This window comes from Geotrypetes seraphini, chromosome 3, assembly GCF_902459505.1.
Source record: "Geotrypetes seraphini chromosome 3, aGeoSer1.1, whole genome shotgun sequence".
Lineage (NCBI taxonomy): Eukaryota > Metazoa > Chordata > Amphibia > Gymnophiona > Dermophiidae > Geotrypetes > Geotrypetes seraphini.
Genome location: NC_047086.1, coordinates 200,592,073 through 200,619,997, shown reverse-complemented (window position 1 = coordinate 200,619,997; position 27,925 = coordinate 200,592,073). Strand labels below are relative to the sequence as shown.

The following is a 27,925-nucleotide window of genomic DNA, read 5'->3' as shown; positions in this document are numbered from 1 at the left end:
TCCTGATAATCTCCTCCCTCCCTCCACAAGGCAGTAGAGTCGAATCTAACAACCCCCTCCCTTGGTTCCCTCCACAAGGCAGTAGAGTCGGGCCTAACAACCCCCTTCCTTGATTCCCAAAGTAGCAGAGCCAGTCCTGACAACTCCCCCTTCCTCCCTTCCTCACCCGAAGCTGTAGCGGCAGCCGGTGAGCAGAGGAAGCACTAGTAAAACAGGCAACTTCTGGCCAGCCCCGGTAGAGCCTTTCCTCTGCCATGTCACTTCTGACGTAGCAGAGGAAAAGCCGTGCCAGGGCTGGCTGGAAGCTGCCTGTTTACCGGCGCTTCCTTTGCTCACTGGCTGCTGCAACAGCTTCAGGTGAGTGGGTGAGTGAGTGAGAGGGTTTTGTCAGGACACTCTGCTGCTTTGGGAACGGAGGGAGGGAGGGGGTTGTCAGGACTGGCTCTACTGCTTTGGGAATGGAGGGAGGTGAGGAGATTGTCAGGACAGGGTCTACTGGAGGGAGTGGGGGGGAGAGAGAAAGTGACCTAGAAAGAAGGGACGAACAGATGCTGGACCTATAAGTGGGTGTGGGGAGATGACAGAGTGAGGTGGGAAGGGAGACAAACCCAGAAACTACAGTTATTTGGCATCCACCAAGCCCCAGGGGTACCAAATAACTGAGTTTGTACTGTATTATGCCTATATGTATTAAGGCTATGTATCTATTACAATATTTGTAACTCACCTAGAACTCCTCTAAGTGAGAACTTGGCAGATAACATAGCATTCATCTATCCATCCTGGACAGCAGCAATATTTAGCCAATATTGAAACACTGGCCAACCCAACAAAGATTAAATGCAGGCAACCTGGGTTTGAATTTCCAGTTAGAAGATGTTGGGCAGAAAAAAGACAAACAAATCTTGGCTTTGTATACCTTGATGAGGGAGACTCCTATGGTGTCTTTCTTCACGTGGTCCTTTAGCAAATCACAGAGTTTCCCAATAAACTGGTGTGGCACCACAAACACCAGAATATCAGCATCGGCCGAAGCATTCAGCAGCTCTGGGACAGCCACCTGCGAACAGTAAAAATTCAGCAAGGAAGGCATTAGCTTGACTTAGAACAAAAAAACTGGACTCTCTTTAGTCTAGTGTCATTTTGTAACAATAAGACTGCTCATCCATCAGCCAGCTCCTGCACTACACAACCACCACAGAGCCACTCAATTTAATTGCATAAAATGCAAGCATTTTAATTTGTGAAAGTGTTTCACCCGAGTTCTGCCGATTACAGAAAGAACCATAGCAGCAATTGATGAAAACTACAGGCTGAACTTCATCATCCATTTCCTTTGTGCAGTAACATCACAAGCAATGTTTGATCAACAGCCTGAGCACACAGGAGGTGGGAGTCATAATGTCACTACACAGAGCATTCTACCTGATGGACCTCTCAAGGTGACAGAAATGGGTACGTGGAGGGTAATTTTAGAATAGGACGGCTATGAGAGAAGTCCAAATAAATTACCTATTTTAAGCCTTTCTAATATGTGCATCATAGGTGCCCATGTACTTTTATGGAATGGGCTTCTAGAACCAGCCCCTATAGTACTTTGGAGCAAGTGTAGGGGGCATAGCTACCATTGAGCAAGCCCAACAAAAAGCCCAGGGCTGCCCAATGGTAGGGGCCACCTTATGGTGGGCTAAAGGGGGTTTCCCCATTCTCTAAATCGGTGGCAGAGTGGAAGGAGTTTGTTTCTTCATTTCTGCCACTCTGCATGTCCTCTGCTGGCACTGTGTATCATACAGGTGCTAGCAGAAGGACAGGCAGTGGTGGAAACAAGAACCAAAACCCCTGCCACTCTGCAGCTGATTTAGAGGGGATGGAGAGGGGGTTAATGCTGATGCTGGGGCTGACACAAGGCTGTTCTCTAATTCAGCTGCAGGTGGAGGCTGATGTTGGCGGATGGTGACAGATGGCAGAAGAGTTTATGTTAGGATTGGGAAAAAGGTCTAATTCTGAGCCTGGGGCTTGGAGATGGGTCTGATGCCAAGGCTGGATTGGAGGATAGGAGCTGATGCAGGGACTGGAGATGGGTGATGGGAGAAGGCAGAGGGTGACAAGGGGCTCAGACTGCAGGTAAGGAGGGAGAAGAGTGGACTGGAGGGAAATAGTGACAAGGGATCAGAATGGAAGAAGAAGGGATGAGAAGGGGAAAGTGTGCAGGGAGTGAGTAAAGGAGAGCAATGAAAAGAGCGTGAAGGATCTAGAAATAGGGTGAGAGGCAGAATAACAGGACAGATCTGGGTAGCAGGTACAAAAAAAGAAGAAAGGGTCTGGATGAAGGAGAGGCTGAGTGACAGGTAAGGAGCTGGGGCTGATGAGTAAGTAAATGAGACAGAGGAAGATATATGAGAGATGGTGAATACAGAGAGGGGTGACTATAATAGAAATCCTGCAGGTATGTGCCAAATGAAAAGAGGGAAACTGAAGACCGGAAGATAAGAATGATGTAGAGAGGAAAGGAAGACTGAAATAGAAGAAATTTAAACAAGACCCTTGAAAAGAATTTAGATGAAGACAAAACAAGGAGAGTCAAGGGGATGCTGGAATAATGCAGATTAGTAAAATAAATGCCCAGACCACAAAGTTAAAATACATTTTATTTTCATTGAGGTGACTGGACTAGGTCCTCTTGAAATGTGCAACCTTGCTAACTCTGGGGGTGATTTTGATAAGTAGCGTTAAAAAGTGACCTCTATTAGCCCCAACGCAGGTCTTTCCTGCATTCTAAGGCCACTTTTAGCACTGCCAGTAAATTGCCAATTTTGACATTTCTGCAATAATGGCCGCACACTAATTTTCCCATTCGTGTGTGAGCACTTACTGATACCTATTTTGTAGGCAGTAAGGGCTCTTGAGCCAATCCTGTGCTAATAAGCGTGTGGCAATGTCCACGTACTAACCAATTAGCATAGCTGGGTCCACATACAGCACACGGAGCTAAAGAGAACAGAAAGCCAAACTGCTTCTGCCCCAAGAACTAGCTCATCAGGGAAGCTAGCATATTTATGGCTTGGCATTATATTTATGGGCATTGGTTGACCCTAGAAGCATTGACTAACACCTTAGACCCCTGATGCAGACATACTTGCCGAAACACGGCCCATGTCGCGTCCAATATAAGTTTAGATGACATTTTGTATATGCTACATTGGTTGCCATTAAAGTGTGGTTTGTTTGAAGCCCTGACTCATTCTGCTTCTTCTTTGGACAATCTGCACCTCAAACACATTCCCAGTGCTCAAACATTACCCCTCATTTCTACTGCAGCTCGGAGCACTAAATGCTCCGACCCTGCTCTGATGCTCAAAGAATTTCTATGAGCGCTGGAGCAGTGTCAAAGAATTTAGCACCCTGGGCCATGGTAGAAACCTCTACCACAGCTTAGTAAAAGAGGGCCTATATTTTATTTTTAGCGCATGGATAATGCTTGTATTTGCAAAGCTTACCGTGGGATGCTTGACTGCACTCCATGGCAGGCCATTTTTTAAGCTGTGGTAAGTACAAGTTAGTGCTTATCGCAGCTTAGTAAAGGGCCCCTTTATATTTTAGACAGTACAGAAGGAAATACATTGCTGTTTCTCCAGTGCTGCATTGCATTCAGACATCTCAGATTTCCTGTTCCGAGGCTCAGGAGTGTTAAAAGTGAGGTACAGGTTCAGGTTCAGGAGTGTTAGAAGTGAGGTACAGTGAGACCTTGGAATCCGAAGGCCCCAGTATTTGAACAACTTGGAATCCGAATAAAAAATTCAAGCAAATTTTGCCCTGTAATCCGAACGCTGCTTTGGAATCTGAATGTCCTGCACATTGTTCGTGTGTACGTTTCCCCAGCTCTCGGGCCACCCATATGTCGTTCAGTTCATTGTTGGAAGCTGTAGTGAAAGCATCTGGTGTGATTTTTGCCTTTGTGTAGTGAGGAAAATACTGTACTGTATTATTATTTATTAATATTTTACCTTAAAATCTAGTGTATTTACTGTTAAAATTTGAGTTTGTGGGACCCAGGAACAGATTAATCCAGTTTCTATTATTTTAAATGGGAAAAATTGTCTTGGAACTCGAACGGGGTTATGGAACGGATTAAGTTCAGATTCCAAGGTATCACTGTATTCTGCTACTGTTTTGTTTCTGTGTAGGGATCTGTAGCAGTCTCATTCTGCTTTTATAGCACAAAGTATACTGGTATTCTCTGGCAGTGGCATAGTAAAGGGGGTTAGATTGCCCCGGGCAGCTTTCCACCCCCCCCCCCCCATGACAGGCTTGTATCCTTCCTTCCTCGCCCCCACCCTCCCCCATACCTCTTTAAAATCTTCACCAGCGTGAGCAACTACTCTGGCCTGCTGCTCGTGTTGGCCTGGCTCCCTCTGAAATCACTTCCGAGTTGCAGGGCCAGGAAGTGATGTCAGAGGGAAAGCCAATGCCGGCGCGAGCAGCAGGCCAGAGAACCTGCTCACACTTTATGAGGCATATATGGGGTGGGAAGAGAGGGCACAGAAGGAGAAGGGGGGGCAAGAGGGGGCGTCACCACCCCAGGCTTTTATACTGAGGATTGTTGCTGTTCAAGTCCTGGTCATTAGTGGTTTTATTATGACAGGTTTTCTATATAGATCTCTAGAAGGTTTGTTTTTTTTTTGCACTGTTTGGTTACTTCCAGTACATTTTTCCTAGCAAAAAAGGTGCCAGTGCTCAAATACCAGGCCATTTTTCAGGAGTGGGGTGATCACTGAGGGGCCTACCACTCCCCCTGCAACCAACCACCGAATCCATGAAAAGGCCAAGCTGAGTATGCAGAACCTGAACTCTTGTATTAGTACTTGAGGACCATGGGTCATTTTTATCAGCAATGGAAAAGGTACCAGTACACAGTACCCACGATTGTCCTCTCAAAAAAAGGCCCCGATTACTTACAAAGTACTTGCTAGTGGAGAGCGGGTTGCTGTTACTTAGATGACTCCTGAATTTGTGCTTCACCTATGAAGGTTTGTGTATTTCTGCTTTTGTACGTTTTACAGATCAATAAAAATAAATAATTAAAAAAAAAAAAATCATCAGTATTATGCATGGAGAGACTGGATGTGAAAAGAGCCTTGCCAGGAGCATGGCGGCAATTTCTACAGATTTGGTCACTTGTTTGGGACAATATGCCTCCTAGAGCCCGCAGTATTTGTTGCATATGTAATTTGGTTACAGTTGGAGAAGGATCAGAGGGTTGGGGGTTGGATTGGGTGGGGACTGGGAGTTGTGTATTGTTCCTGGGGTCGCTGTGAAGAACCAACATGTGTGGCCCTGATTGCTACTTTTTCTTAATGTTTGTGTGTTATTGAAAAATCAATAAAAATGTATTGATATTTAAAAAAAAATCAGTTGGGTACTGAAACAAAATTCCATATTGACAGAAATTGGTTTATTTTTGTTACGTAAAGATGTGGTAAAAGAACATGTGCATATGGCAAGGTATTTTTCATCTTTTATGATCATCCACTCTAGTCACATCATTGGAGGAGGGGGGGCTGCCCATGTCTGTCCTGCTCCTCTTGCCCATTTGTCTCAGCCTCGCCAAATGAGTCACCGGCCACCTATGTGCTCGAGCACTTTATCTACTGTCAGGCCACATGGATGGGGGAAGACTGAGATCAGGAGACAGACAGCAGCACTGGTAGAGTAAGTGCAGTGTGTGCCAAGGTCACATCTTCCCATTTCCCAGATTATGAAAATATTTTATAGGCCCTGAGGAACGGGAAAAAGGCAGGAGCGTTCCTACTGCCCTCTCCACCCTCCCTGCAGCCTCGCATCAGATACTTCCTCTCTCCTGAACCCCTGACATGCTCCCTCAGATCTACCTCAGAACACTCCTCCCGCAGTCTCACTGTGCTCCCACCTCAGAAGTCCTTCTCAGAGCTAAACCTTCACTGTGCAACCAAAATTCCTCTCTTTGGTACCATACAAATTTATTTATTCATTTTTTTTAGCTCGTCCTCCCAAAGGAGCTCAGAATGAATCATGTATACACATACACACTCGCCCTAGGTCACATACCACCTCTGTCCCAGCCAACCTATGACACGCCTCACCTGTGCACACATCATACTATCACTGTGCCCCCAACATACACAACCCCTACTCCTGTATCTCAGACATCTCACCCACAGCCGACACCTCCCCGCAGTCTTAAGTACCTCCCTACATACTTTACATGTATCCCTCTGTCCAACACACCAAAACCCCAGCCTCATACACATTGTACTTAGATAGCGCTTGATTTCTCGTCACAGATACCACCATCTGTCATGTCTACAAAGAAACATGCAAGGATGTCAAGTAGATCCTGACCCATAGTTTAGCATCTCTCTCCTTTTTTTCCCTCAGCAAGATATCTAACATCTCCCTTGTCTTCCCGCTGCTACTTCTGCCACTAGATCCAAACTTGCGTTGAACATACAGTGGAGTGACAAGCCTATGAGCACCTGTGTGTGTGTCTACTCATGGCCTGCCACATCCCCTCCTCAAATGTCCTGTCAGTGGGGGTGGGGGGATCGTGATAGGCCTTCAGTGCACATGCAGATGCTCAAGGCTCATTGCAACTTTAAAAGGGCTGCTTTGCTGCTCTCTTTGCTGGTTGTGCCAGCATTGGACTGTTATGTCCGAAGCCTACCTAGTGGTAGGGTTGTGTCAAAGATGTACAAAGCAATCACACAAGACCAGGAGCTCATTTTATTGAGCTAAGACAGTGTCCCGCAAACTTTCTGAAGCCACAGCCCACTAAACTCAGGGCCACAGCCGGAGGGCATCTGGAAATGCGTGGACGTCGATACAAAGACATCACGTGCATGTGTGACATCAAGACATCTAAGTCTGTGTGTGCGCAGAGCCTGCTATTACTACGCTGGTGGGGGTTGCTGGAGGAGGAGAGGTGTGGAGAGGCACCAGCGAGGAGGAGAAGCGCCGGCACTGGCTAACTGCCTACAAGACGTGCCTCTCCTCTTCTCTAGCATCTCACAGCACACCCGGAATCTCGCCGTGGCACAGTTTGCGATACACGGGGCTAAGATAAGAGATGCCATTAATTGACTCTGTGAACTTTTTCAGACAGTGAAATATACACAATAAAAATAAGTCTGCAGTTTTCCTCATATTGCTCTGCAAATGATTTTATTTTATTCTGCCAAAGTTGATCGCATTTTGGAAAGTATGGACCGCATTTTAGGTCCTGTTGACTCTATTTCAGAATAACGCCATTTGGGAGAGTTTTGATCATATAAACAAGAAAGAGGTTGTCGGTATTTTGAAGCCTTTGAAACCTACTACAGCTGCTGAGGACCAGTACTCCCCTTTTGTACTTAGTTTCTGAATGAATTAGCCCCCTGAACTAGTATCTGATGTTAATGCCTGTTTCTGGTAGATTAGATTACCAAAAACTCCCAAAATGGCTACAGTACATCCTTTGCTGGAAAAGGGCTTTTTTGCTCTCACTTGCTGTCTAATTAAATCAACCAATATCATCACTTCTGTTACTGGCTATTGAACAGGCTGCTTTGAACCAGATGTACAGATCATTTTGCCATCTTGGATCTATTTCAGTATGTTTAAAAAGGCTCAGAGCACGGAGACTCTTCTTCTGTCTACTGCCGTCTTCATCAGATAGGGTTTTAATCACTGTTTACAGTATATTATTTTATTGTACGTTTCATCAGTTTTTTTATATCATCATTCACAAATTACTTGGGGGTTTTTAATTTAAATTCTTTATTCATTTTTAAAACTGAAAAAAGTGCCAAGTATACATACATATAATATCATAAAAACACAGCACTTATGTTTGTACATAAATATATTAGAAAATCACTTAATCCCACCCACCCCTCCCATTTCCCACCCCTCTCCCTGGATGTGTGTAGGAATCAGAAACCTTAAATAAAGAACAATCTATTGTCTAACATAAACCTCTACTAGACTCCAAATGGTTTTAAATCTTTTACTAGTTCCCAATTGCTCTGATAACATCTTTTCATATCTGTAACTTTGACAAAGGGTTTCCCACCAAAACACAAGGTTTAGTCTGTCCCAATTCTTCCAGTTTTTCAATATTAGCGGCATGGCTACTCCTATCATTGGACTTTTAGGTTTTAACAATGTCCCAAAAAGGACCATGTTGTGTGATAATGGTATGGAAACGCCTAGTACCGTAGTAATTTTCCCCCATATAGACTTCCAAAAATTGAGTATCAAGGGACAATAGAACAACAGATGATCCAGTGTCCCTATTTCAAGATGACAGTGCCAGCATCTATTAGACTTTGAACTATCTAACTTTTGCAAACGAACAGGGGTCCCAAAAATTCTATACAACAGAAAAAAACAAGTTTGTCTCATATATGCCAACGCTGTACATCTCATCCTCCAAGTCCAAATCCGTGGCCAACACAAATTGCTTGTTTAATGCTTGCGGCTTCATAGATTTTCAGGAGTGGTTCGATCTTGGTTCCAGTCTTTTCATTCTAACTGGTCTTAGAAAGTAAAATTACGAGTGGAAATCATGGTTCTAAGACTCTGGGCTTCTTTTACTAAGCCACGCTAGCGGGGTTAACGTGCGCGACTTTTCATCACGCACGAACCTCCGCACTGGCCAAAAACTACCGCCTGCTCAAGAGGAGGCGATAGCGGCTAGCACGTCCGTCGGTTTAGTGCGCTCTATTACAAAAAGCCCTCCCTCCCTCCGACGTCAGCACTGACATCGGGGAAGACTTCCGGTCGGCTATGTGTGCTGCTGCAGGGCAGGCAGGAAATAGAAGACGAGCCTCGCAGCTCCAGCTATCTCTCAGAGCTCCATTTGGATGAGAAAGTTGCTGATAAGGTTACTGGCATATGAGGACTGGACACGAACGTGGGAGGCAAATGCAGGACACAGAAGGGGTCGAACATGGGAGGTAAATGCGGGACAGAAGGAGGTCGAACATGGGAGGCAAGATGCAGAACACAAAAGGGAGAGAGGGAGTGCGTTTTTGGACACAAGGCATGAACTTGGGAGAGAGGATGGAGGAAGGGAGGAAAAGAGATGCTGAGGTGGGGAAGAGAATGCATTTTTGGACACAGAAGGCATGAACTTGGGAGAGAGGAAGGGAGGGAAAGAGATGGTTGTGTACACGGGGAATGGAAGAAAGGAGAATTTTTGGTCATAGGGAGGAAGTGAGGTACAGATGAGAGGGAAAAATATTGTGGTGGAAAGGGAACAGTGGGACAGATTGAAATGGATGCAAGAGGGAGGAATGTTGGACATAGTGGTGAAGGGAATGGAGAGAGAGATGTGGCACGGTGCTCAAGAGGGGTGATATAAGGAGAAATGTTGGGCATGGGGCTGGTAGACAGGGGCGAAAGATGAGAAAAGGATAAATGCTGGACCATGGTAGGAGGAACCAATGGACAGCAACAGAAGAATTTACAGAAGATGGGACAGCGGAAAAAAGAAACTGGGACCAACTTTATGGAAAAATAAGTCTCCAGACAACAAAGATAAAAAACAGAATTTATTGACTAAAATGTTGGCTTTGGGAAATGTATATAGTAGATCTCTTTGTATTGTGTTCAAAAGAAAAGGAAATGCATTTCTGGTTTTATTTCTACAGTGATGAAGTACTTGCTGACCCTTGCTGTGACTGGTGGGGATCCCCAAGCACTGCCAGCAGAGGACCTCCTCTAGAGACGGCCAGAACTCCCCTCCACCAAGTACAGCAGTCGCTGGCAACATCCATGAGCCACTGAGGTGTCAGCCTCTGTGACTCAGGGACGCTACTGCTGCCTGCCAAGCTTGGCAAAAGGGACCCCTGGCCAACTGCAAAGGAAGTCCTCAGCTGACAGCTTGGGGGGTCTCATCAGCTGAGTATTTATATTTTATATTAGAGGCTCTGGTAGAAACCCGTTTACAAAGTATGTATTCTTCCCAATTAATATTTCCAAATTAATAAGTCTTTGCTTATTTGTAAATGGGTCTCTACCAGAACCTTTAATTCAGTAGCATAATTAAATGAAATAACTATTTATGAAGTTTCTAGGGACAGGCGGGGACAGAGGGGATTCCTCACAGGGATGGAGGGATTTTGGCGGGGACAGGTGGGATTTCTGTCCCCGCGCAACTCTCTACTTTGAACCTTTTCTAGCACCACTATATCTTTCTTGAGATAAGGAGACCAGAATTGAACGCAATACTCCAGATGAGGTCGCACCATGGAGCAATACAGGGGCATTATAACATTCTTAGTCTTGTTAACCATCTCTTTTTAAATAATTCCTACCATCCTGTTTGCTTTTTTGGCTGCCGCCGCACATTGGGTGGAAGGTTTCATCATATTGTCTATGATGACACCCTGATCCTTTTCTTGGGCGCTAATCACCAAGGTGGATCCTAGCATCCGGTAACTGTGATTCAGGTTATTCTTCCCAATGTGCATCATTTTGCATTTGTCCACATTAAATTTCATCTGCCATTTGGATACCCAGTCTTCCAAATTCCTAAGGTCCGCCTGCAATTTTTCACAATCCACATTAACATCTTTGAATAGTTTAGTGTCATCTGCAAATTTAATCACCTCACTTGATGTTCCAATTTCCAGATCATTTATAAATAAGTTAAATAGCACTGGTCCCAATACAGATCCTTGTGGCATTCCACTGTTTACTCTCCTCCATTGAGAAAAATGACCATTTAAACCTACCCTTTGTTTTCTGTCCGATAATCAATTCCTAATCCACAACCGAACTTTGCCACCTATCCCATGACACTTTAATTTTCTCAAGAGCCTCTAGTGAGGAACTTTATCAAAAGCTTTCTGAAAATCTAGATACACTATATCAACCGACTCACCTTTATCCACATGTTTATTCACCCCTTCAAAGACGTCAAGCAAATTGGTGAGGCACGATCTCCCTTGGCTGAACCCATGCTGACTCCATCTCATTAAATCATGTTTATCTACGTGTTCCACAATTTTATTTTTCATAATCGTTTCTACCATTTTGCCCTGAACTGAAGTGAGGCTTACCAGTCTGTAATTTCGCGGATCTCCTTTGGAGCCCTTTTTAAAAATTGACGTAACATTGGCCACCCTCCAATCTTCAGGTACTACAGACGATTTTACAGATCACTAATAGCAGGTCAGCAATTTTAATTTTGAGTTCTTTTAGTACCCTGGGATATATACCATCCGGTCCTGGTGATTTATCACTTTTTAGCTTGTCGATTTGGCTTAGTACATCTTCCAGATTCACCGAGATTTCTTTCAGTTCCTTCGTATCATCACCCTTGAAAACCATTTCTGGTTCAGGTAGATCTCTTACATCTTCTTCCATAAAGACCAAAGCAAAGAATTCATTCAGTCTCTCCGCTATGGTCTTATCCTCTCTGAGTGCCCCTTTTGCTCTTTGATCATCTAACAGTCCCACAGATTCCCTCACAGGTTTTCTGGTTCTGATGTACCTAAAAAAATTGCTATGAGTTTTTGCCTCTTTTGAAAGTTTCTCTTCATATTCTTTCTTAGCTGTCTTTATCAATGCTTTGCATCTAACTTGCCAGTGCTTGTGCTTCTTCTTATTTTCTTCATTCGGATCCTTTTTCCATTCTTTAAAGGATTTTTTTTTGGCTTTAATAGCCTCTTTTACTTTACCTTTTAACCATGCCGGCTCTCGTTTCCTCTTCTTTCCACCTTTGCTGATACTTGGAATACTTCCGGTCAGGGCTTCCACGATGGTATTTTTAAATAACATCCACGCCTTGTTTACAGACTTGTTTCAACACGCTTGCTGCTTTCTCTCACACTCAGATAAATTATTGAATGCCCCTCCTAACTACCTAGTATTCTATAAAGGAAAGAAGGTGCATACTATCTTTTACAGAATGGGCTCCTAACAGGTGCCTAAGTATAGAAGCATTAATATAGATTTGCCCTTTTTTTAAAAGTTTGTATTTATTCTTCAAACAGGTTTCAGGCCTTTTATTCAGCCTTCACAACTGTAATATCAAAAATGTCGACAACAGTAATTCATAAAAACCACATCAGTCATTGCGATAAGATTATTTTGTATCCCTTTGGTGGTTCTTTTATCCAGAAGGATCCTGTTTCATGACCTGATTTCTTTGCTGGAGTTTTCTGTTTTCTCCCCTTAACGTCCATTAGGGGTGTGCAGCGAGAACGTTTTAATTTCATGCTGTTTCCAGTAATAGTTATTAGTTTTCGTTTTTTCCCCATTCTGTAATTACAGAAGCAACCTCACTAACAGCACACACTTTTGTTTTGACCATGTGCACATTATCAGGAAAGAGTATGCACCCTTCCTGAATAGTTTATGCCGTTTCAGAAGACTGTGCGTTATTGATGGCATATCAATAAATCACATAAAATCTAAGAGAAACCCTAAGAAAAACACTGCCAAAACAAAGAGCAGGGATAAACAAATGACCTCCATCACAAATCATAAGTTCCAAAATGTCAGAAATTTAATTAAAAAAATACTTCCATAGACATCCAGGACTCAGTGAGAAAAACAAGACTTCTACAGGCCCGACAAGGCACCGTGTCTCAGTAGAATTTCCACCTGCTTCGGGTCAAAAGATTTATACATACTGTACAGATCTGTCTATGATGAATTGCAAAAACAAAACAAAACATAAATGAGCTTTTATGAAATTTGCATCCAGAGTAAAATCAACACCTTTGACTGTTAACTTAAACATAACATTGACTCGCAACTTTTTCCTTTGGAAGACTCTCCTGTACTTCCATTCAGTCTTGCATGGCTCAATGTAAAATTGGAGCATCAAATTCATCGCCTTGTAGTCACCTTCTCCATCCAGCTAAGCAATTCCTGATACCAAGGGACCTCCTCCTTTGTCCAACACTTCAAAATCACTTTCTTACCAAGAGCAATTTATGCAGGAGCAATTTCTTTGGCTACTCTATGCCTACTCTCCCCACTTCTTTGCTCAACCCAGTTTCCCAAAAGGTATACATATAATTCAACTCACTTTAATAACACCCACTACTGTCCCTTTAACTCACATCCACAATTCTCACAGCTGGGGCATTCTAGAAATGAATGGTGCCATATACTTATCCCCCTTTTACACTTAATACAAATATTATCCTCCCATTATTTCATTTGGTAAGCCCTCACCCCTGTTTAAGATCTCCCACAGAATTTATACTACATTACGTCCTGGAGCTCAGCTTTGGAAATCAACCACAACCCTCTGTCCGTAACACTTTCAATTTATCACCGTTTCTTATTTCCATATCCAATTTCTCAGGCCATATCCGAGCCAAAAGTTCTCAGGCAGACATCATCTTTAGCTGCAAAACTATCTCTGCACCAGCAGAGGAAGAATATCCAAATCATCTAGGTCATGCCAATACATGCTTGGGTGTCTTTCCTTTTAAGTTTCTCCCAACAGATAATGAATAGAATGCCCATTGGATAAATCCCATTTTCATATGCTTTCTTCGTATGGTTAAATGTTGGAAAAAACATGTTTACAGCCTTATATGCCATATTTACAATCTATTCTACCCCCAACCTAGGCCTAGAACAGTACATAGTGAGGCTAGCAGGGGTGGTCCTCGAGGGCCAGAATCCAGTCGGGTTTTTAGGATTTCCCCCAATAAATATGCATTGACAGCAGTGCATGCAAATAGATCTCAAGCATATTTATTGGGGAAATCCTGAAAACCCAACTAGATTCCGGCCCTCGAGAACCGGAGTTGCCCACCCCTGGGCTAATGCGAAATGTGGTCCAATCACAATATGTGAGCTCTATTCCCATAGGATGTAACATAGGCTGTACATCTATAACTCCTAACTGGAGGATTTACAAAATTCACCACCTCCCTTCATACCTTGACATAGGTGGTTTTGCTGGCCTGCAGTCAATCCAAGGGTTCATGGTTATATTAAAAATCTCCCCCAAGTATGAGTTGGCACCCTCTGTATTGCCCTCACCATTGTCACTAACTAGGAGAAAAAAAAAATCTATGATCATATATACTTTGATATATAAATCACAAATTAAAATAAATAAATTAGTAGCTTCCCCCCCTAAATTTCTTCATCAGAAATACGTATTTCTCATTGAGATCTAAAGTGGTCTTATGTGACTTCAGTCTTTAGTCATCAGTACTGCCACCCACCCCTGCCTACTATTACTTCCCCAACCCTATCCCTCTGCAGCTTCCTATGTTTAGGATCTATCAGTTGGCATCTTCTACAACAATGCAATATTAAACACCCCCCCCCACACACACACATAGCCTACTTTACAAAGCCATGCTAGCGGCTGCCGCACAGCAATAGCCCTGAGGCCCTTTAAATCTCTATGGGCTTCAGGGTCATTACCACGCAGCAGCCGCTAGCTCAGCTTTGTAAAAGAGGCTCATAGTTTCCTCAAATAGCTGAGTATCTCCTAAACAGAAGCCACACTAAATTCATAAATTTATATTTTCCGTCTGTCTATTTTTTGTGTAATATGTTGTACCCTCACTTTTTGCATTCTGTAATTCGCTGATTGTCCAGCCCTCTTCGATGTGAACTGCCTACCTAGAAGTCATCTGATTATGGTGATATAGAAGAATAAAGTTGATTATTATTATTATTTTGTTTTGGTTTATTGGTGATTGTATTCCAGCTACATTAATTCATCGATATTTTCAATCCCATCATTGTCCCAGCTTACTTAGGACCCTGCCAAATCTTGCTTCCCTGTGGATCCTACATATACCATAGCCTCAAGGCCTCCTGCCATACCAAAGCAACTCCATCTCTGTGCTCTCCCCATGTGATGGCTGTTCCCCATCACAAAATGCAGCTTCCCCCTTTGACAAATCCAAGAGCTCTATTTTCTTCCCAAACTAATACCTGCTTCTCCCTCCCTATTTTATCATTCCACACCCATTCCCAGCACTCTCATCCCCCCCCCCCTATTCTCTCCACACAACAGTCTATTACCTCCCTCCCCTCTCCCAATTTTACCATAAGAATAGCCTTACTGGATCAGATCAATGGTCCATCAAGCCCAGTAGCACGTTCTCACGGTGGCCAATCCAGGTCCCTAGTACCTGGCCAAAACCCAAGGAGTAGTGACATTCCATGCTCCCTCCCTTCAGGTCAGATGTCCAAATTATGTTATAGAATACTACTGTTACCTGGCATTGGTGAGCCTTATATTCAGGTGCCTGCAGTTACTCCAGTCATAGAGCTGGTGTAACCGACTTCACCAAAATACAGTAAAGCCAGTCACTTATAGTTGTCTATAAGTTGCACTTGTAACTTGAAGACGCGCCCATATCCTAGCGTTGCTCCACCCATATGTACAGCCCTCTTGTGTTGGCATACTATAAAACTTACATGACCCCTTGCAGAATACAAAAAGGGAAAGAAGAGGAAAACGTGCAAAACAAACAGAATGCACCAAACAGCGGGGTTGATGGAAGGCAACAATAGTAGCAGTGTCCACAAAATATTTTTGAATAAAGAATTTTGTGGACACTACTAGCATTTTCTTCTTCCATCATCCCCGCTGTTTGGTGCGGTCTCATACAGAATAGTGCATAAGGTCGTGAATAAAGGCCTCTTTTTGCCTCATGTACATGCACAAAAGGGCACCTAACCTCATGCAACTAGTTACAGAATTGTTCTCCACATGACCAAAGTTGTGTTTCTTGGAGCACAACCAGTCATAACACAGGATCGATACAGGTTCTCTAGTGTACCAAGGGTGGGGCGGAGAGGCCAGTCTGCCCCGGGTGCAGTTTTTTTTTTTTTGGGGGGTGGTGAAAGTGCGTGAAGCAGTTTCAAGGCTGCAGTCCACATATGTGTGGTTGTTGGCTCTGCCAGCCCCCACACCCTCTGATGTCAATTTCCTGTTCCAGGGCAGGGGATGGGCACCCAGCGACAGCTCCATGTACCCTCTTACTGCCTGGAAGAAAAGGGGTGCTCTGCCCCAGGTAGCGCCTCTGTGCAGATTTACTGGCATTCCAGAGTCATATAGCCACAGCCAGTCGTGTAGTAAGGGGAGAGGGGTGCTCCGGGAGCTGTTTTGCTCCGGACACCGTCTTGCTATTCTACGCCCCCCCACTCCTCCCCCCCCCCATCATGTGCACCTCTTCTCTATTCCAGTGCAAGCAGCATTACCAACTCACTACCCACGTCGGCTCTCCATCTGACGTCACTTCCGGGTCTTGCATCAGAGAGAGAGCCAGTGCAGGTAGCGAATCGGTAATGCTGCTCGCACTGGGGAAGTTAACAGAGGTAAGGGGTAGGGAGTGGGTGCATGCGTGCAGCAGGGGAGGGCAGGTAAGGATCGGGGTGGGGGGGCACAGAGAAGAGGATGGGGAAGGGACACCACCACCTTGGGCACCTCTCATCCTCACTACGCCAATGGTCACAGCCCCTAGTTTCTCACAGCAACTCAGGCATAGATTGTGTGTTAAAGTTTTATTTTATAACATTTTATTGAAGGAAATAATATAATACAAATAGATTTAATTTCAAATAGATTCACAATTATAATATTTACATACATATTTCTATCATTCCTTCAAAATATATTTCCATATGACCCAAATCAACCCCCCTACTACCTCCCACCTCCCTTCCCCCCTCCCTTTTCCTCCTCCAATTCACATTGTATTGAAGTAATTAATAAAACTATAATATAAAATTAAATTTATCATTCCTTCAATATACATTTCAATATGACCTATTTCATCCTACCCCTACACCACCCAATTTCCCCCCCCTTTCTTTTGAATGGAAGATGACACATATTACCAAGTATTACAAAGTTATAAATGTTTCCAAAGCTTCAATGTAAAATATTAACAATCTTACTTCGTGCTCTAGAGGAAAGATTTTGAATATATGGGTCCCAAATTAAAAAACAAACAAACGTGTACGTCTTGGAAACTTACAAACATCCCTAACTTCAAATACAATTAAACAATAAAGTTGATTCCTCCAATGCCAAAAATTAGGAGGATCTTTCTGTAACCAATATTGCAAAATACATTTATGACCAATCATGCATGCCTTTTGAAATAAAATACATCTACCTTGACCATATACCCCACACACAGCAGCTTTACCAAATAACACCCCCTTGGCGACTCCATTAATTGACAATCCCATAATTAACCTAAATATAATAGGATGGAATACCAGAATGACTTAATAAGAGGACATTGCCACAATGCATGAGATAAAGTATTCAGAGCTTTCTCACATTTAATACAAATGAAAGAATTAACTAATCCTGCATGAAATGCTTGCACTTGTGAGAAATATGCCCTATGCAAAACTCTATACATACATTCCCTCTAGACATAGCCCTTAATAATTTTAAGCAATCGATGAATAGCTTGACTAAAATCTTGAAGTGATATTTGAGTCCCCAACTCATCACACCATTTTTGTATGATGCTATTATATGTTCTATTTGAAATTAAACACCACCACCACGCAACAAAGATACAGAGATTGGAACCTCATTACATTGGTTAAAAAAATTGAGAAGCCTTTCATGAACACCCAAAGAAAGACCCCCATCTTCGTATTTGACCAACAAAATGTTCTAATTGCATATATCCATATAATGACCCTGGTCTACTTCCAATCGTTAAGGAAAGGTCTGGAAATCTCCTTATCTTCCCAGACTCATCCAAAATCTGAGCAATAAACTGAACCCCCTTATTTGCCCAAGATCGAAAAATCATACCCGGGATAAAATCTCCATTTCCCTGAATTGGAAAAAAATTCGTAACATTCAGATGATACTCCCCATAATTTCAACAATTTACTCCAAACTGATCTCAATGGAATCAAAATAGAATTACCCTTGAGATGATCTGGTATTCTTGAACTCAGCACTTGAATTAAAAACAGTAAATGATATGGATTTCTGCTGCCCCAAAAGAGCACAAGGCTGCAAGTGGGGGGCGGGGGGGGGGGGAGGGGGGAGGCAACCTAAAGTGCTACTGCTCATCTCCTTCACCTGTAGGTAGATGAACACAGGGAACTATGTGCAACAATTGAGATAGGCATGGGGGAAGCCACTGCTTGCCTTGGGATCGGTGGCAAGAAATATTGCTACTATTTGGGTTTCTCCCGGGTACTTGTGCCCTGGCATCTGTTTGAAACAGGATACTAGGCTAGATGGACCATTGGTCTGACCCAGTATGGCTATTCTTATATTCTTAAACTCCTATGACCAGCCCTGGTCTCTTGTGATTCTCTGGAAGACTTGCAATTTCACAGCAAGATCCAGATTTTTTCATCCCTGGATGTAGAAGCCCAGCTCTGTTTACAATCCACTGTATGCTACTAGCACACAAGGCTGAACAGTCAGAGGTTTGGTTAATGAGTGACTAAATGCCAGGCACCCACACTGCCTAATAGAATTTATTAGCTGGTAAGGGCTCCTCCACCTCCATAGTCTGACAAACTAGGGCAAAGTTAAACACCAGGACATCTAGAATCTGAATCAGCCAACATTGGCCAGTATTAGCCTACAGTAGAATTCACAATTCTCTAGCTGGCCAAAATATGTCCATTTTCATTACTATAGCAAGTTTGGTAAACAAAAGGAATCTGAACACAGCAGGAAATAACTTGGAAAGACAAGACTATTGTTATAAAGAGAATGGGTAGTTATCACAAGAGCCCAATTTCTACATACGTAATCTTTCCGCTCCTTACCACGTTGTGGGGTAGCTTGTGGCCTGGTAGGTATTTGACATTCTCATGTTCCGAGTTGATGATTTCTGTGAGTTTTCGCCCTCCTACTTGCTCTTCAAACACCCACATCTTCACCGTGTTGTCAAACTGGGGCAGTTTGGCTGCATTATCTCCCACGATTTTGGCGATGGCTGACCCCCTGCAAAACAAAGGGCAGTGAGTGCCTTGAGAAATGCAAAGAAAGTTCCACCAGACCCTCTAATGCAGGCTCTCTTTAGTCTTCACCTTGAACAATCACTTTCTCAGCTTTTAGTTAAGCTGGCTTCAAATGAAATAATATGATAATACTACAAACATCCATGTCTCTCTGGAAACCTCTTAACAAAGTTCTAATTTCTGTGGATATAATTATAGGCAGAGAAATGAGGTAGGCCATTAGCCAACATTTTAACTAACACCACCTCAGCAACTACACAGCTTGTGAACAGGACCTAAGATTGGTTTGTTTGGCCCTTCCAACCACAAAAAATGTTCAATTGACCCTGTATATAACCTCATTCACCTACCATGCACAGATAGAGTTCTAACTCTTCAGAAATTCTCGAGCGGCTACTTTCTATGGTTGGTTGTCGAAAACATCAAAATAAAACAAGTTATGTGCAGTCCTGTAAAACTTTCTGAACTGTAGTGGAAAGAGGAGATTCAAGTTCAACTAAATAAAAAAAGGCATTCTCCAAACTCCTTTCCATAGCCGTAATGTTACTAAATGCAGTCCTTCCTCCATGGGATCTTCTCAGCTTCGGAAGCCAGAGTAATATTTACGTTGATGAATCTTAGTGATGGGTTCTCTCTCCAGAGCTTCCTGCTATAGACTGGAAAGAGATGCCCTATGCCAGTGGTGTCAAACTCAAACCCTTTGCAGGGACATATTTTGGATTTGTAGGTACTTGGAGGGTTTCAGAAAAATAGTTAATGTCTTATTAAAGCAATGACAATTTTGATAAAACTCTTTATAGTTTATAAATCTTTCCTTTTAGGTAAGTCTTAATAATAATATTGTAATTTATAGCTAAATAGACATATGATCAAGAAACTGTTTTATTTTACTTTTATGATTATGATAAACATACCGAGGGCCGCGAGTTTGAGACCACTGCCCTATGCTCATGTGAAGAGCCAAGAAGGTCCCCTTTTAACTTCTAACCAATATTCACAGAAATGCACCTCTATCTCACAGTCTTCAGTTCTTCTGTTCAGTGCCTGCAGTGAAAGAATCTGGCTCAGAGCTACAAGTAATCAACGCTACTGAGGCCAATGGGTCAACCATTTCCTTTCCTTGTCTTACCTAGCAGGCAAGACAATACAAAATACATGAGAGCACACAAATCAAAAGAGGGGATTAACCTGGGCTAAATCTGTAGATGAACAAGGAAGTGGAACTACAGAGCTAGAGCTAGAAGACAGGATTAGGGCTGTGCCTGAATTTTCTTTCCCAAACATACACATACATGTACAAGCTTGCTGTCATATACATACTCACACACTCTCTTTACTCTGTTCCTTACCCCATTCCCAGCCCCACCTCTGAAATTCCATCAGTACTCCTCAACCCCCTTTGTGATCCTAGAGTCCCCTAAATCTCCTCCTCTCACTCTGATCAGTCAAACACAGACCTCTTTTGGGGGGTTTCAATCAGTTACCACTCCTCTGCTGCAGTGGCCTGATCTACTGTGTACACTCTCCTCAGCCCAGAATTCAAGTGCAGATTGTCTTCCAGGAAGAAGGAATGGAGCACCACTACACTGCTCTGCCTTCACAGTATTTATTAAATTTTCCATACCATTCTCCCAGGGGAGCTCAGAACGGTTTACATGAATTTATTCAGGTACTCAAGCATTTTTCCCTCTCTGTCCCGGTGGGCTCATATACTATCTAATGTACCTGGAGCAATGGGGGATTAAATGACTTGCTCAGGGTCACAAGTTGAAGTCTTGAGCTTTCTCTTATGAGCACAAAAAGCTACCATATATACTAGAATATAAGCTGAGATTTTTGGACCAACAAAATGGCCCAAAATGAGGATCTCTGTTTATATTCAAGCCACCACCCTACCACCGGTGCTGCTAAGTCACACACCTTCCCTCCCCGAAGAACATCATCACTGCTATCCTGCCACCCCTAAGATGATCCACGCTGATGCCCTCCATGCACCCCCCCCAAACAGCCAATATCGTGCTCACCCATCAGCTGTTGAATAATAAAGCTGCCACCACCAAGGCTAGGTGTTGATTCAGTACAGGGCCTTGAATATCTGGGAATGCTCAAGGCCTGCCGCTCCTGCCCCCTCTGAGAATCTCCGAGCATTTCGGAGGGGTCGGGAATCAGCAGGCTTTGAGCATGCACAGATGCTCAAGGTCCCGCATAGCATCAACACAGAGCAATGGTGGCTGCAGCTTTTTTTCTTCAAGAGCTGATGGATAAGTGCAATGTCTGATGGGGGTTGCGCATGGAGGGCAATGGCATGAGTCATCTTAGAGGTGGCAGGATAGTGGCGCTGGTGTTCCTTGGGGAGGGCATGCGACTACAGCATTGGTGGGGGCACACATGGAGGGCAACAGCGCAGGTCATTTGTTTAGATATTGTTATATTGTTTCCTTATAAAACCCTGCTTAACCTCCCTCTATGCAATCTATACAATTCAGTCCTTTCTCCATTGCTGTAGTTCGCTGACTCTCCTCAGCCACTTTTCCTGTAAACCACCTCGAACCGAAAGGCTTTCACGGTATATAAATAAAGATTTATGTTATGTTTGTTTGTCTTGAATGATTCTGGGGGCACCTCCTACTTCTTCCTTAGAAAATAGTGAAATAATAATATCAAGTAATAATGACTGAAAGTAGATGAAATGTACATATACAAAAGCATGACTAAACTTTCTTTCTTGGACAAAAAAAAGTATATTAGTTGTTCAAACCTATATTTTAAATTGGACCAACTCCCAGACCCTTCCTCCCATCCTTTACCATCTTCAGTACAATAAATATTGCTGTATCTGTGGCTCCTCATACCATATAAACCTAAATGTACACCCGAGATCTCAGTTTATATTTGAGTCAACCCTTTTTCCCCCTTTCTTGGGGGGGGTGGGGAAGGGTACCTCAATTTCTATTCAAGTATATGAAAAATAGAGTTGGTATAACTTACAAATTGATGTACTTGAGATTAATATATGTGCATAAAAATATTTTCTGTTCGTTAAAGTTTTAAACCTAAAATAAACTGTATGTATAAACTGTATGGTTCCAACAGTGAACCAAAACCAAACAGAATTGTTTTCTGTGCACATTCCTAGTCTATTAAAATGCTGAGAGGTCTTTCTACCAAACAACTCTAAATAAGCACTTTTAAGCTTCACTTATTACAGCTCAAAAGGGCTTAGCATGGGACATACTTAAGGCCTGATTCTGTAAAAGATGCTAATACTAGCGGCTGCTTAAGAAGCGGCCACCAATCGCATGTCAATCACGCCATCGGCGTCCTTTAAAGTACTGTGTGCATGCCTCACCTATAGACAATGCTCTTCTTAGGATGTTCGGGGCTGCAGTTACTTCCTGCTATAGTGTGAGGGCCTTGTGTGTAATGTGATTGCAGACTCTTGCTTAGTGTATAAGCTAGGGTTGCCAGATTTTACCATAGTAAAATTCAGACCCCTTTTTTGTTTGCAGTGCACTTCAGATTACTTGTGGGAGCAGGATTTTTTTAAAAAATTCCTTCTGTGCATACTTGGGACTGGATGCACAAAACTCTCCAACCTTGTAACACTTGACTCTAAACCAGTTTGACTGTTTTAGCGACAAGACCTAATTTGCGGACCTGATGTACAAAATGACCCATTGCGTGCTTTTCCATGAGTTCATCCATTCTCCGATTCTACCATGCAAATGACCTCAGTATTAAAATGAGGTCATTAATATTAAAAAAAGCCCTCCGATCGATGCACTTACATTGCTAAGGCATTTAGCGACGGTTACTAAGGACCCGAAATTACCAACAGGTCTGCCCTATTTCTTCTTTTTCTTTTTTATGGTCACAGATGTGTATGGCCACACACACAATACCTGTTCCCATCATAAAAAAAGTTGGGCCGAGGTGTGCATGCCGTGCTGTGCTACATTCCGCCCCCCCCTGCTAATGATGGCCCACCACCACATTACACTACCCGGACCCCCCCCCCCCCCGAAGATTGTAACCCCCCCCTTGAAGACCCTTGACAGGAGGGATGCCCATTCCCTTTTAGTGTATCCGTGTGTCCCCCCCCCCCCCCCCGACATGAAGGCCTTCCCTTCCAACCTTCCCACCGCCCTCCCAAAGTTCCCATAAGAGGCCTTGGTGGTCTGGAGGGTGAGGTCAGACCCCCCTGCTCAAGGACAACCCCAAACACTCCCCCCATAACTTGCTGTAGGCATGTCATTATTGAAATCCAACAGGAGGGATGCCGTACCCTCCTGCTGGCAGGTCCTGCCTCTGCAAAAATGGTGGGCCTTCCCCTTCCTGGTGCATCCTGGGATTCACTGGGAGGGAGGGTCTAAGGCCCTGATTGGTCTGGTTACGTAAGGCCCCTCCCATTGGAGGGGCCTTAGGCACCCATGCCAATCAGAGCCTTAGACGCCCCTTCACGGTGCATCCTGGGGTGGGAGGGGGGCCTAAGACTCTGTTTGGACCGGATACCTAAGGCTCAACCCAAAGGAGGAGCCTTATGTATCCAAGCCAATCAGGGCCTTGGGTCCCTCCTGATGCATCCCAGGATGCACCGGGAAGGGGAAGGTCAGTCTGCCTGCCAGCAGGAGGATGCAGTATTCCTCCTGCTGGATTTTAATGACAACATGCCTACAACAAGGTACAGGGGGTTGGGGGGTGTCCTTGAGCTGGGGGGTCCGACCTGAATCCCTCCAGCCTACCAGGGCCTTTTGGGGGGGACTTTGGTGGGGTGATGGGCCAGAAAGGGGGAACCTTTGTGTCAGGGGTACAGGGATGGTGTTGGAAGGGCTGGATGCATTAAAATGTGCTGAGGCAGGAGGGAGTGAGCATCCCCTGCCAAGGATCCTTACGGGGGCCTGCAATTTTTTTTTTTTTTTTTGGGGGGGGGGGTTCGGGAGTGTGGGAGGGTCAGAGGGGGGTCAGGGGAGGAGCCAGCATGTATTTTTTAAAAATAGGGATAGGTATTGTGCCATTAAAAAAAAAAAAAGAAAAAAGCTCCAAACAGCTGAGTGGCAGGAGGCTGATTTGGGGCTTCCCCTGTTGCTCAGCTGTTAAGGCTTCCCCTGCAGGCTCTGTGCATGTGTGAGAGTTGCTTTAAAAATGAGCGATTGGATGGAATTATGGCAGATTACCGCAAAACTCATTTGTATGGGAAGCTGTTTGAACATCATTCACTGTTTTAAAATCGGCCCCCCAAAAAATCAGCCCACAGCAAACTGCATGGTCTTAATGATCGTTTTTAGTGCATCCAGCCCTGGGTTTTTTTCTTGAGACTTTTCCTGTCTTTGACCGTTTAAGAACTAACACAGCCAGCAGCAATTGAGCAGCTGCTATAATGGGGTGAAACAGGCAGAGGCCTGCATCTAACCTATCTTTCTACTGTATTTATTTATTCAATATTTGATGTACTACTATTAGAAAAAAAAAACACACTCAGGGATGGGGTGGGGCCACATGTCCTCTTTTTTGACTTCACAAAAGTAACCCTACTCATAGTATATGGTTTTTCCTCTCTCAGCTCTTTACCGGCTTTCACTTCCTGACTATCTTTTCAATCTATGCTCTGATGGGTCAGGCAAGATGTCATCTTTCCTTCCAGTCAAGGACAGCTCTCAATGACCACTTCTTGGACTTGGGTTCAAGCTCTGATCCTATTGGTCCCTTTGTCTTGCCCTCTGGCCTTGTTAATGCTCCTTCTCTTCTCTGACCCTGTAAGATCAGATACTCATTCTTGCCAAAGTATGTGCTTTCTCTCACTCCCCCTCCTACAAGCGAATTCACCCTATTCAGTATTCTACTTCTGATTCTGATCTCCATCTCTGCAGAAAAAAAAAATCAAACCTCTCTCTTCAGAACTCTACTTTCTCCATTCAACAGCAGCATTCAGAACTTCAAAGGCTCTTGCTTTAAGACAGCATGCTTCTGGTTTTCTATTACAAGCTATAAGTAAATTACCGTAGATCAGGGGTGTCAAAGTCCCTCCTCGAGGGCCGCAATCCAGTCGGGTTTTCAGGATTTCCCCTATGAATGTGCAGGAGATCTATTAGCATACAATGAAAGCAGTGCATGCAAATAGATCTCATGCATATTCATTGGGGAAATCCTGAAAACCTGACTGGATTGCGGCCCTCGAGGAGGGACTTTGACACCCCTGCCTTAGATGCATTAATTTGCAATATAGTGTTGATGTGCATGCACAAGATTAGATCCTGTTTGGATATTAAAACACGTACACCTTCTAAGAAGGCCAGAGTCATGTCTTCTCACTGACTTTTACCTCTCTGACTCTCCCTCTTACCAACAGTCCCAGCGAGCTTCTTACTTGCTCATTTCCAACCCCCTTCTCTGATAGAGGCCTACTGAATTTAGGTTTTGGCTTTGGAATGGAAACTGGCCCATAATGCCAGTGCATTTTTGGCTGAAACTAAAATTCACCCTTGACCAAATTGCCACCCTCCACAAAAACCTTCAACGCCCTCCCAGGGCTTACCTTAGAAGCCCTGGTGGACTAGCGGCCAGCATTCCTGTGACTTCCGGACTTTCTCTGGTAAGCCCGGGTGGTTACCATTGCTATTTATGATACATAATTAAATATGAACAAAGTAACAAAAAGTTTTTATGTATTAGTTTAGAGCAATCATCTCATTTTCAATTAAGAGAAGTTAGAAAGAACCTAGACTGTTGACAGTTGATAGATATACAAACATAGTGGTTTGGTCCATTTTATTTTTATTTTATCACTAACTTTATTTAATTTATTTGATTATAGTACATACTCCTCCTGAAGAAGCCTTGGCAACGAAACTCAGGACTGAGTTGGGGAGTTGTAGAGAGAACTATTCACATATTATACACATGTGGTGGAGGATTCCTGCGGAGCCGTAAGATAAAACCACCCAAGCTGGAGAGGACAAGATAAGTGCTATTACAACAGTATTGAGAATATAGGAGTACTAGGAGCTCTAGCCAAGGTGATAAAGCAAGAGGTTGAAAATATCAACTTAAGGGACCCATAAGTGTCATGATGGTCCCAAAATAATCTCACTGTGGCTCCAATGCAGGAGATTGGGTACTGAACACTTATGAAATATTATAAAATTATAGTTTCCAACACGTGGTTTTTAAACAAATATAATATAACATTATACTTATAGACCGTATTACCAAAAAGTTCTACACGGTTTACAAAAGATTATAAGCATTAAACATAATCATATATTTGAATGAATCAGCTAGTCAGGTATTTGGAGAAAAGATAGATTTTTAGCTGTTTCTAAAATGTCTGTAAGAAACAGCTGTGAGCAACAATGCCTGAGATGCTAAGGAGTGATTTAGGAATTTCTTGCTTTTACAACCTTTTACAGAAGGGTAATTGAACAGAGCATGAGTTTATCTTCTGCATTTGTGCGTAGCTATGGCAAAACTATTAGCCAGATAAGTAGAGGCTGCACCATATAAAACCTTGTAACAAAAACAGCCCAACTTGAACAATACCCGAGCTTCCACAGGCAACCAATGCAATTCGCAATAAAATAATGTAACATGATCGTATTTCTTCAATCCGTAAATCAATCTAACTGCTGTGTTCTATTTGATGAAATGCACAAAGATTTTTAATAAATATAAATAAGAAAATTAAACAAACCAGTGATAAATCTTAACAAGTTTAATTTATACACTGGTATTGCATATTTTGTACTCCTGATCATAATAAGTTTGAAAGTCATGGCAGCCATTTTGAGACTGGAGTGGCATAAGCAGGAGCAAATGCGATTTGCTCTTGCCTATGCCAGCTGCAGTCTCAAAATGGCTGCTGCAACCCTTAACAAGTCTCGCAAGACTGCTGCTGAAAGTCTCAGCAGGCATTTTAAAAGAAGATAGCAGGAGAATAAGCAACAAGGGATCATTCCTACCCCGGTTATGTCACTAGGCCACAAGGGCTTAAGATAGGCCCAGGAGTGGGAACTGATGGATGGATCCAGGAGGGGTGCTCTGTTTGGTGGCAGTGTCAAGGGGCAGGGCATGGATGCTGCTTGGGGGGGGGGGGGGGCGAGTCTGGCTGGTCTTGGCTTTGGTTTCTGCCAACACCAAAAAGACTGGTTTTGGTCAGATTCTGTTCTGATTTCCTGCACTTTCCCCACTCCATCCACCCCTTACCCTCTTATCTGGTTCTAAGTTTTTACTTTATATCTTTTAATGATGACTCTATCAGACTTTTGTATGAAATGAGCAACCTCCGATACAATGACAAGCATTGGCACAGTAAGGGGGAGGGGAAGGGGTTGGGAAGGCAAAGCATCCCGGACACTATTTTGACAGGGACACCAACCAGCAGCAACACAATAGTGATGAGGTTTTTGGGAATCCCTCTCAGTTGTAGACAACCCTTTCCCCGATACCTCCTAGATTCTTATATTCTTCACCGACAGTGAGCACTGAGCAGGAACTCCTAACTGCTGCTCAAACTGGCCACAAGTCCTCCTTCTGATGTAACTTCCTGTTCATGGGACCAGGAAGTTAGGGAGGAGGTTAAGGATGAAACTGGTGTGAGCAGAAGATAAGAGTCCCTGTGTTCACTGCTGGCAAAGAATAGAAGGATTTAGGAGGTACCATGGAGCGGATGCAGTTAAGAGACTTCCCCATCGTCACTAGGGGTGGCAATCCTCCCTTACTACACTACTGATATCAAAGAATCACACAGGAAGTATTGCCTGAGAAGCAGTGTACAACATTTTGAATATTAAACACTCAAGACCTCCTTTTCTAAGCTGCAATAAAATTTTGCAACATTCACCTAGTAATTGTCAAAAAGTAGTGTGTGGTAACAAAGGAAATGAAATGATTGTCTTGTTATTGTGTATGTTATTTGATTTTAATATGAAGTTCTGTGGTGAATTAACACACATTT

The 27,925-nt window shown here is 43.4% G+C and overlaps 1 protein-coding gene across 1 annotated transcript in view; it reads right to left on the bottom strand.

Annotated features, from left to right (window-relative positions):
• The window catches only part of GPD1 (glycerol-3-phosphate dehydrogenase 1), a 62,332-nt gene that overhangs the window by 28,001 nt on the left and 6,406 nt on the right, over nucleotides 1-27,925 (bottom strand). The window contains exons 2-3 of the mRNA XM_033939156.1: nucleotides 18,781-18,958; nucleotides 920-1,060 (exon numbers count right to left, since the gene is read on the bottom strand). Coding sequence (XP_033795047.1) covers nucleotides 920-1,060; nucleotides 18,781-18,958 — 319 coding nt within the window. The remainder of the gene's footprint in view (nucleotides 1-919; nucleotides 1,061-18,780; nucleotides 18,959-27,925) is intronic.